Source organism: Onychomys torridus, chromosome 6 (genome assembly GCF_903995425.1).
Source record: "Onychomys torridus chromosome 6, mOncTor1.1, whole genome shotgun sequence".
NCBI lineage: Eukaryota > Metazoa > Chordata > Mammalia > Rodentia > Cricetidae > Onychomys > Onychomys torridus.
The window spans coordinates 290,373-302,427 of NC_050448.1; the positions used below are offsets into that span (position 1 = coordinate 290,373).

Genomic DNA, 12,055 nt, shown 5'->3' on the forward strand with positions numbered 1-12,055 from the left:
ATATTTTAACTCATGATTATGGAGTAAGTATGCAAATACCTAAAGCCTTTAAAAATATTTATTTTTTAAAAACTGTGTGTGTTTGTGTGATAATGAGTGCTAGTGACTTTGGAGGCCCCTGTAGCTGGGGAGTTACAGGTCTTTCTTCATCATTTGATGTGGATGCTGGGAACAGAATTGGGGTCTTCTGCAAGAGCTGCAAATATTCCTAACCACTAAACCATCTTTTCAGCCCTACCTAGAGATTTTTTTAAGGTTGTTTACTCTCCTTCATGTTTCTAAATTATTCAAAAATTCATAGTATATGCTCTTCCCTTTCTTTCTTTGAAAATGCTTAAAAATGTCTGTAAGATAACATGTTGCAAAGAAGAGCTTTGCACCCTCTTGAAAATGTTTGTCATTTAGAATATTTAAGGTTAAAATTTTAAATTTGCATTATATCTAGTGTTTATCATAATTTATATACAACTTTCTTTTTGGTATTCTGAAAAATTGTTTTTTTTTTTTAATGATGAGTGTTACAGTTTGAAAATAAACTTTGTTTATAGTAGTCATTAAATTAAGTTCTCAACTTTTCATGAGCCTGTTATTTTCCTTAATAATTCCAGTTATTTTGGAAATACTATATAGTTAAAATCTCAGTGTTAAAAGAACATTACCATTTCTATAAAAGAAAGCAATGTTGTTACACTGAAAAATGTCTTACAAGGGATGGCTTTTCTGTCACTGTTTCATTGTGTGTAAAATGGTTCTGTGTATTATGCATGACTCTTAGCTTGGAGCAGGAGTTAGCTGCTTCTTAGTGGTACTTAGAGCAACATATTTAGTATCTTGTTCCTTGGTGTTCTTAGCTGTAAAACAGAGGTAATATTCTAGGCTTGTGCGTGTTCACTAATTGTCTTTGGAGTACTTAACAATGCCAGGTACCTAGTAAGCGTTGGTAGAGAGATCAGAACTACTATTATTTAACAAACATTTAAGTACTGTGTTATTTTACTGTGCTTTTTAAATTCATATTAAATCTCTATTTCAGAATAAAGATGACAGTCTATTACATAGCATAAAATGGCTAAGAGTGATCCTGGACATGCCATACAAAATCCAAATGCTCAGCAGACAAAAGCTATACTTGACTTAGAGGTAGAAAGAAGATGGGTATCGACAGGTAATTTTAGCTTTCAGGATTTTTTAAAATTTTGTGTGTTTTAGTGTTCACATGTATGTGGGCATGTATATGTGTGCAGGTACGCATCCAAATAAGTGTGCATTCCTGTGGAAGCTTGTAAGTGTCAGGCATCCCAGAGCTCACAGTATCCAGCTAGCTTTGGGAATCCTCTCTTCATTCCAAGCACTGAGATTACAGGCAGGCTGCAATACACACCTAGAATTTAAGTGGATTCTGTGGATCCAACTCCTGCCCCATCGTAGTTGTGTGGCAAAAACTTTATCTGCTGAGCTGTCTTGCAGCCCCTATTTTTTTTTAATTAGGTTTTTGAATTGATGCCTAAATATTATTTATGTTCATGAGCCTTAATGTGGAATGAGAGCTCATGGTATCATATTCAAAGTAGGGTAATTACATTTATGTCCTCATTTATAATCATGATCCTACTATTGTGCAGTAAAACAGCAGAACTTATTTCCAGCCATGCTATACCTTAATAACCAGTGAACAACCTTTCCTCTTCTTTCTCCGCCACTGTTCTTCTCGGCCTCTGGTAACCACTATTTTCTTTCAATCTTTAAGAGGTCAATTTCATATTTTTTTTTTTAAATTACCTGTGTGTGTGTGTGTGTGTGTGTGTGTGTGTGTGTGTGTGTAGATTAGAGAACATGTCGATTTGGTGACAACCTTGGTTGTTAGTCTTCACCTTTCTCTTTGCTTGAGATAGGGTCTATTACAGGTTAACTGGTCTGTGAGCTTCCATGAATTCTCCTGTCTCTGCCTCACACCTTGTTGTAGGATCCCTGAGATTATAGATGCATGCTACAGTGTCTGCATTTATATGGTTTCTGAGCATTTGAATGAATTCAAATGCAAAATTTCTGGGTACAAAATCAACATCCAAAGTATCCAAAAGTTCACTACCATAATTTTACAAAATAGAGCTACTAGAGATTATTTGCTGCTGCTCAAGCATAACCTTAGTTGTCAACAATTTCTTGATATATGTTGCTTAAATGTATCAGATTTTTCTGATACTACTGATGGTCAATGTTGTTTGAATCTTAGATTGTCTTTTAATTAAAAACTCAGAGCCAGATATCAGGGTGAAAGCTGAAAGATCAGAGAAGCAGAACAGCCAGCCACAAGTTAAGTTCCTGTTTCCATACCATTTTATACCTTTACTCTGCCCTGCCATATTACTTCCTTGAATTAAAGATGTGTGCTTTCCAAACAAAGGCATGAAAACAGGACCCATCTTTCTGCTGCATACAAGAAACACACCTCAAATTCAAAGACAGACACCTCCTAAGAATAAAAGGCTGGGAAAAGACTTTCCAATCAAATGGTCTTAAGAAGCAAGCTGGTGTAGCCATCCTAATATCCAGCAAAATAGACTTCAAACTAAAATCAATCAAAGGAGATGATGAAGGACATTACATACTCATCACAGGAAAGATCCACCAAGATGAAGTCTCAATTCTGAACATTTATGCCCCAAACACAAGGGCACCCACATATGTAAAAGACACAATACTAAAGCTTAAATCACATATAAAACCCCACACATTAATGGTGGGAGGCTACAACACCCCACTTTCACATCTGGACAGATCGGCCAAATTGAAACTTAACAGATGGACTTAATGGACTTAACTGATGTTATGACTCAAATGGATTTAATCGATATCTACAGAACATTCCACCCAAACAAAAAGAATATACCTTCTTCTCAGCACCCCATGGAACCTTCTCTAAAATTGACCACATACTTGGCCACAAAGCAAATCTCAACAGATACAAAACAATTAGAATAACCTCCTGTGTTCTATCGGACCACATGGTTTAGAGTTAGATTTCAACAACAGAAAAAACTACAGAAATCCTACAATTTCATGGAAACTGAATAATGCTCAACTGAATCAATGGGTTAAGGAAGAAATAAAGAATTTAAAGACTTCCTAGAGATCAATGAAAATGAATACACCACATACCCAAACTTATGGAACACTATGAAAGCAGTGCTAAGAGGGAAATTCAAAGCACTGAATGCCCACATAAAGAAGCTGGAGAAATCTCACACTAGTGACTTGACAGCACACCTGAAAGCCCTTGAACAGGAAGAAGCAAAGTATCCCAGGAGGAACAGATGCTAGGAAATTATCAAATTGAGAGCTGAAATCAATAAAATAGAAATAAAGAGAACAATACAAAGGATTAATGAAACAAAGAGTTGGTTCTTTGAGAAGATCAACAAGTTAGACAAGCCCTTATCCAAACTAAACAAAAGACACAGAGAGAGCATCCAAATTAACAAAATCAGAAATGAAAAGGGGGACATAACAACAGACAATGAGGAAATCCAGAGAATCCTCAGGTCATACTTCAAAAACCTCTACTCCACAAAACTGGAAAATCTAAAAGAAATGGATAATTTTCTGGATAGGTACCACATACCTAAGTTAAATCAAGACCAGATAAACCATTTAAATAGTCCAATAACCCCTAAGGAAATAGAATCAGTCATTAAAAGTCTCCCATCCAAAAAAAAAAAAGCCCTGGACCTGATGGTTTCACTGCAGAATTCTACCAGATCTTCAAAGAAGACTTATTACCAATACTCTTTAAATTGTTCCACACAATAGAAGCAGAAGGTATATTACCAAACTCCTTCTATGAGGCTACAATTACCCTGGTTCCTAAACCAAACAAAGATGCAACAAAGAAAGAGAACTACAGACCGATCTCCCTCATGAACATTGACGCAAAAATACTCAATAAAATTCTGGCAAACAGACTCCAAGAACACATCCAAACAATTATCCACCATGATCAAGTATGCTTCATCCCAGTGATGCAAGGGTGGTTCTACATACGAAAGTCCATCAATGTAATACACCATATAAACAAACTCAAAGAAAAAAACCACATGATCATCTCACTAGATGCAGAAAAGGCATTTGACAAAATCCAACACCCTTTCATGATAAAGGTCTTAGAGTGATCAGGAATACAGGAACATACCTAAACGTAATAAAGGCAATCTACAGCAAGGCAACAGCCAAAATCAAATTAAATGGAGAGAAATTCAAAGCAATACCACTAAAATCAGGAACAAGGCAAGGCTGTCCCCTCTCCCCCTACTTATTCAATATAGTACTTGAAGTACTTTACCTCTCAGTCAGAAATACATTTGGCTGTGTCTACCCATAACAAATAAATATTCAATACCTATACATCATATATCTTCACTTGGAGAATGTATTCTGGTATTTTCCATATTCTCTATTACATCTGTTTCTTCTTCCATGCTGACTGCCACCTTTATGATTCTATATAATGTCTCACCATTGAGTCCCAAATCCTGTTTAGACAATTACTGCTTAGAAAGACAGCAGTCAAGTATGTGGCAAAATACCCATCAATGTTTTCATTCCTTTCTTACCTTTTTAGCAATACCCACCCAAATCAACCATATGTAATGTTCATTAAAACTTGAGATCACTGTACACTGTGCACTATATACCACACCAAATGCCTCTATAAAAGAACTGTAAGTTATCAAAATATAATGCATACAGATGTAATCTAAATGGTCTTATTAAATAAGAAACACAGAGCCAAATAAAGAGCTAAAAGCCCAGAGATCAGTAGCCAAGAGCTAAGACCACCTTATCTGCCATCCTTCACCAGAGAGAGAGAGACCTTCTTCCTGTGTCCTGTCTTTTTATTGCCTTTCTGTTCTGCCTTCTCATTGGTTCTAAACCCAACCACATGACTTCCTCATCACTGCCTGTCTATACAGAGCTCCAGATCTCTATGGTTCCTACAGAGATTAAAGGTTCGGGTCACACTTGGCTATGTCCTGGAACACACAGAGACTCTGCCTGCCACGTGATTGGATTAAGGGCATGTGCCACCACTGCCAGATTTCTGCTAAATGACTTGCTCTTAGCTCTGATCCCCAGGCAATTTTATTTATTTATTAACATACTAATAAAGTCACATTTCAGCAAGATAAAATATCACCATAAATCCATAGTGAATCATCGAAGGATATAGTTTTTCCTATCATTGTTGAACCCGTTTGTGATAGCTTTGGGGTAACAGCCACACACTATGACCATAAAGCTCTGCCTTTCCTTTCAGATTTACTAAAATAGGGGAAAAGTGCATGAACAGAAATCTTTATCCCAAGACACAAGTTACTATGTTTTTTTGTCTTGTTTTTTGTTTTTTTTTTCCTTTATTATATATTATGTGTTTTAAATTTTATACATCAGCCATGGGTTCCCCTGTCCTCCCCCCTCCCGCCCCCACCTTCCGCCCAGCCCCTCCCCTCCATTCCCATGTCCTCCAGGACCAAGGCACCCCTGGGGATTCATTTAAACCTGGTGGATTCAGTACAGGCAGGTCCTGTCACCTCCTTCCAGACTGAGCAAAGTGTCCCTGTGTAAGCCCAAGGTTTCAGACAGCCAGCTCATGCACTAAGGACAGATCCTGGGTTCCTCCCAAGCAGATCAAGCTATTCAATTGTCTCACTTATCCATCTGGGGGCTCCACAGCCTTAGGTTCATAATTCATGTGCTTTCATTCGTTTGGCTATTTGTCCCTGTGCTTTTTGCAATCTTGGATTCAACAATTCACACTCTTGCAGACCCTCCTCTTTCTCGACAGTTGGACACCTGGAGCTCCACCTGGGGCCTGGCTGAGGATCTCTGCATGCACTTCCTCCAGTTATTGGATGAGAGTTCCAGCATGACAGTTAGGGTGTTTAGCCATCTGATCACCGGACTAGGTCAGATCAGGCTTTCTCTTGACCATTGCCAGCAGTCTATAGAGGATGTATCATTGTGGATTTTTGGGACCTGGCCAGAACTCTGCCTATTCCTGTTCTCATGTGGTCTTCATTTATCATGGTCTGTTATTCCTCATTCTCCCTTTCTGTTCTTGATCCAGCTGGGATCTCCTGCTCCCCTAAACTTTCTTTCCCTCAAATCTTGCCCTTCATTACTTCCACTGTTGTCCAGGTTGTTCATGTAGATCTCATCCATTTCTCTGTCATTGGGTGATCCTTGGGTCTTTCCTAGGGTCCCATTTTCTAGGTAGTCTCCCTGGAGTTGTGTAGCAGTCTAGTCATCTTTGTTTTACATCTATCTAGTATCCTCCTATGAGTGAGTACCTACCATGTTTGTCCTTCAGAGTCTGGGTTACCTCACTCAGGATGATTTTTTCTAGATCTATCCATTTGCCTGCAAACCTCATGATGTCATTGTTTTTCTCTGCTGAGTAGTACTCCATTGTGTATATGTACCATATTTTCTTTATCCATTCTTCAGTTGAAGGGCATCTAGGTTGTTTCCAGGTTCTGGCTATTACAAACAAAGCTGATACGAACATAGTTGAGCAAATGCCCTTGTGGTATGATTGAGCATTCCTTGGGTATATGCCCAAGAGTGCTATAGCTGGATCTTGGGGGAGATGGATTCCCAATTTTCTAAGGAAGCGCCATATTGGTTTCCAAAGTGGCTGTACAAGCTTGCATTCCCACCAGCAGTGGAAGAGAGTTCCCCTTGCTCCACATCCTCTCCAGCATAAGCTGTCTTCTGTGCTTTTGATCTTAGCTATTCTGACAGGTGTAAGGTGGTATCTCAGAGTCATTTTGAAAGGAAGAAGTGAAGCTTTCCCTATTTGCAGATGACATGTTAGTATACATGAGTGACCCCAAAAATTCAACCAAGGAACTGATACAGCTAATAAAAACCTTCATCAACATTTCAGGATACAAGATCAACTCAAAAAAATCAGTAGCCCTCCTATATATAGTAGACAAACAGGCTGAGAAGGAAATCAGAGATACATCACCCTTTACAATAGCCACAAATGATATAAAATACCTTGGGGTTACTCTAACTAAGCATGTGAAGGACCTATATGAAAAGAACTTTAAGTCCCTGAAAAAAGAAATTGAAAAAGGTGTCAGAAAATGGAAAGATCTCCCATGCTCATGGATAGGCAGGATTAACATAGTAAAAATGTCGATCTTACCAAAAGCAATCTACAGATTCAACACAATCCCCAACAAATTACCAACACAATTCTTCACAGACCTGGAAAGAATAATACTCAACTTCATATGGAAAAACAAAAAACCCAGGATAGCCAAAAGAATCCTGTACAATAAAACAACCTCTGGAGGCATCACAATCCCAGACCTCAAGCTCTACTATAGAGCTACTGTAATAAAAACAGCTTGGTACTGGCATAAAAACCAACATGTGGATGAATGGAATCGAATTGAAGACCTTGATATTAACCCACACACCTATGAACTTACAATTTTTGACAAAGAAGCCAAAACTGTACAATGGAAAAAAGAAAGCATCTTCAACAAATGGTGCTGGCATAACTGGATGTCAATGTGTAGAAGGCTGCAAATAGGTCCATATCTGTCACCCTGCACAAAACTTAAATCCAAGTGGATCAAAGACCTCAACATAAATCCAGCTACTCTGAACCCGACAGTAGAGAAAGTAGGAAGTACTCTTGAACGCATTGACACCAGAGATCATTTTCTAAATATAATACCAGTAGTACAGACACTGAGAGAAACAATCAATCAATGGGACCTGTTGAAACTGAGAAGCTTTTGTAGAGCAAATGACATGGTCAACAAGACAAAGTGACAGCCTACAGAATGGGAAAAGGTCTTCACCAACCCCACATCTGACAGAGGGCTGATATCCAGAATACATAAAGAACTCAAGAAATTAGACATCAAAATACCCAACAGTCCAATTAAGAAATGGGCTATAGAACTAAACAGAATTCTCCACAGAGGAAGTTCAAATGGCCAAAAGACATTTAAGGAATTGCTCAACATCCCTAATTATCTGGGAAATGCAAATCAAAATGACTCTGAGATACCACCTTACACCTGTCAGAATGGCTAAGATCAAAAGCACAGAAGACAGCTTATGCTGGAGAGGATGTGGAGCAAGGGGAACTCTCTTCCACTGCTGGTGGGAATGCAAGCTTGTACAGCCACTTTAGAAACCAATATGGCGCTTCCTTAGAAAATTGGGAATCCATCTCCCCCAAGATCCAGCTATAGCACTCTTGGGCATATACCCAAGGAATGCTCAATCATACCACAAGGGCATTTGCTCAACTATGTTCGTATCAGCTTTGTTTGTAATAGCCAGAACCTGGAAACAACCTAGATGCCCTTCAACTGAAGAATGGATAAAGAAAATATGGTACATATACACAATGGAGTACTACTCAGCAGAGAAAAACAATGACATCATGAGGTTTGCAGGCAAATGGATAGATCTAGAAAAAATCATCCTGAGTGAGGTAACCCAGACTCTGAAGGACAAACATGGTAGGTACTCACTCATAGGAGGATACTAGATAGATGTAAAACAAAGATGACTAGACTGCTACACAACTCCAGGGAGACTACCTAGAAAATGGGACCCTAGGAAAGACCCAAGGATCACCCAATGACAGAGAAATGGATGAGATCTACATGAACAACCTGGACAACAGTGGAAGTAATGAAGGGCAAGATTTGAGGGAAAGAAAGTTTAGGGGAGCAGGAGATCCCAGCTGGATCAAGAACAGAAAGGGAGAATGAGGAATAACAGACCATGATAAATGAAGACCACATGAGAACAGGAATAGGCAGAGTTCTGGCCAGGTCCCAAAAATCCACAATGATACATCCTCTATAGACTGCTGGCAATGGTCAAGAGAAAGCCTGATCTGACCTAGTCCGGTGATCAGATGGCTAAACACCCTAACTGTCATGCTGGAACTCTCATCCAATAACTGGAGGAAGTGCATGCAGAGATCCTCAGCCAGGCCCCAGGTGGAGCTCCAGGTGTCCAACTGTCGAGAAAGAGGAGGGTCTGCAAGAGTGTGAATTGTTGAATCCAAGATTGCAAAAAGCACAGGGACAAATAGCCAAACGAATGAAAGCACATGAATTATGAACCTAAGGCTGTGGAGCCCCCAGATGGATAAGTGAGACAATTGAATAGCTTGATCTGCTTGGGAGGAACCCAGGATCTGTCCTTAGTGCATGAGCTGGCTGTCTGAAACCTTGGGCTTACACAGGGACACTTTGCTCAGTCTGGAAGGAGGTGACAGGACCTGCCTGTACTGAATCCACCAGGTTTAAATGAATCCCCAGGGGTGCCTTGGTCCTGGAGGACATGGGAATGGAGGGGAGGGGCTGGGCGGAAGGTGGGGGCGGGAGGGGGGAGGACAGGGGAACCCATGGCTGATGTATAAAATTTAAAACACATAATATATAATAAAGGAAAAAAAAAACAAAAAACAAGACAAAAAAAACATAGTAACTTGTGTCTTGGGATAAAGATTTCTGTTCATGCACTTTTCCCCTATTTTAGTAAATCTGAAAGGAAAGGCAGAGCTTTATGGTCATAGTGTGTGGCTGTTACCCCAAAGCTATCACAAACGGGTTCAACAATGATAGGAAAAACTATATCCTTCGATGATTCACTATGGATTTATGGTGATATTTTATCTTGCTGAAATGTGACTTTATTAGTATGTTAATAAATAAATAAAATTGCCTGGGGATCAGAGCTAAGAGCAAGTCATTTAGCAGAAATCTGGCAGTGGTGGCACATGCCCTTAATCCAATCACGTGGCAGGCAGAGTCTCTGTGTGTTCCAGGACATAGCCAAGTGTGACCCGAACCTTTAATCTCTGTAGGAACCATAGAGATCTGGAGCTCTGTATAGACAGGCAGTGATGAGGAAGTCATGTGGTTGGGTTTAGAACCAATGAGAAGGCAGAACAGAAAGGCAATAAAAAGACAGGACACAGGAAGAAGGTCTCTCTCTCTCTGGTGAAGGATGGCAGATAAGGTGGTCTTAGCTCTTGGCTACTGATCTCTGGGCTTTTAGCTCTTTATTTGGCTCTGTGTTTCTTATTTAATAAGACCATTTAGATTACATCTGTATGCATTATATTTTGATAACTTACAGTTCTTTTATAGAGGCATTTGGTGTGGTATATAGTGCACAGTGTACAGTGATCTCAAGTTTTAATGAACATTACATATGGTTGATTTGGGTGGGTATTGCTAAAAAGGTAAGAAAGGAATGAAAACATTGATGGGTATTTTGCCACATACTTGACTGCTGTCTTTCTAAGCAGTAATTGTCTAAACAGGATTTGGGACTCAATGGTGAGACATTATATAGAATCATAAAGGTGGCAGTCAGCATGGAAGAAGAAACAGATGTAATAGAGAATATGGAAAATACCAGAATACATTCTCCAAGTGAAGATATATGATGTATAGGTATTGAATATTTATTTGTTATGGGTAGACACAGCCAAATGTATTTCTGACTGAGAGGTAAAGTGAAAATGATTGAAAATTTAAACCATTATGATAGCTGTCAAAATTGATCACACTATTCCTGTTTACGCTGTACTTAGTCTAAGTTAAAAATTGTGCATTTTATTATTATTATTATTATTATGTTTTTATTTTTCAGTTAAGTAACATAAAAAGTTGGTTTGATTTTCATAGCTTTTCATAATATGTTAGATGGGATTTTTTTTAACCTAAGAAGAGGATTACTGTGGAGTACAGAAGATAGGATCTTACTCCTTTCTGCACTCTATTTAATAAAGTACCTTAACTTAATAGCTGCTTAGTAAGAATGCACATATTGTGTATTGAATGCTATAATTGATAAGAAAGTAGTTAAGGAAGGAAAGTGTCAATGATGACAACAAAGCCAGAAAAGCTTTGGAAAAGTAAGTACATAATAAAAGATGATTAGGGGTGGGAATTTAGCTCAATGATAGAGCACTTGAGCACAAGGCCCGGGGTTTGATCCTCAGCTCCAAAATAAAAATAAAAAATGAAAGATGATTGGTATTGTGTTGAGGCACAATTTCATTGCTTTTTTGTAATCATTTTTATTTATATAATATTCTTGTGACTATAGAAGCCTAAGTAAAGGATTTTAAAAACCATTTAATTTACTAAAGTTATAAATCAATGAATTCCTGCTTTTTTTTCTTTCTGCTCAACTGATTTAGAAATAAAGAGGTATCTAATTTCATGTTTTACTTTGACTAGGCATTTACAGTCCTTAATTAAAAATATCACACTTTAAAGAACAAAGACAAGCAAAATTAAAGGGAATCCTGTTTTGGAGTTACCAGAAAGGAAAGTATTTATTGAGCATGTTACACTTTCAGAAGAAGAGAGAAAGATTTATCAGTCTGTTAAAAATGAAGGCAAAGCTACCATTGGAAGGTATAGAAACAGAATTCTATGTTTAATTTTTGGGTTTTTCTGCTTTCTTAGCCTCTTGCTAGATGAATTACAGTTTTTAGACAGTTTAGTATGAAGTATATTGAAAATTACTTTTCTTCTGTGGCTCATGCTTTAAATTTTTCTTTTTGAAAAATAGTTGATGAATGAAACAAAAGTATAATTCATCATGTAAGTAATTTCTTGGGCTTACAAAAAATTAGAGCTTATTTACAATATTGATTTTGGTCAGTGGTCAGAGGAACTTGCTTACTTCATTTCTGAGTGTCAGGGCAGGGGCATGCTCCCAACTTGGTTTTATAGTTGTTTTCTGCTTGACATACTCCTGACCCACATCTAACAAGAACACTTTTATCTATATATATATATCAACTTTTCAGTGAAGTCTTCCCTTACTAGCCTATAAAAACAGCTTTAGTATTTCCTGATTCCTTCCCTCTGCATTCCTAATGCCCTATAAAACTTATATTTTTTAACTGCCTGTTTCATTTTATTGTAAATGTAAACTCACTTTAATCTATTTGTATCCCAGTATATATGAATGTTAGATACTTAGT

The 12,055-nt window shown here is 38.1% G+C and overlaps 1 protein-coding gene across 1 annotated transcript in view; it reads left to right on the plus strand.

Annotated features, from left to right (window-relative positions):
* The window catches only part of Hltf (helicase like transcription factor), a 92,318-nt gene that overhangs the window by 42,118 nt on the left and 38,145 nt on the right, over positions 1–12,055 (plus strand). The window contains 5 exon segments of the mRNA XM_036190170.1: positions 1–23; positions 1,034–1,079; positions 1,082–1,165; positions 10,376–10,391; positions 11,301–11,480. The exon segment at positions 1–23 is cut by the window's left edge and continues 121 nt beyond it. Of these exon segments, the coding sequence (XP_036046063.1) occupies positions 1–23; positions 1,034–1,079; positions 1,082–1,165; positions 10,376–10,391; positions 11,301–11,480 (349 nt within the window).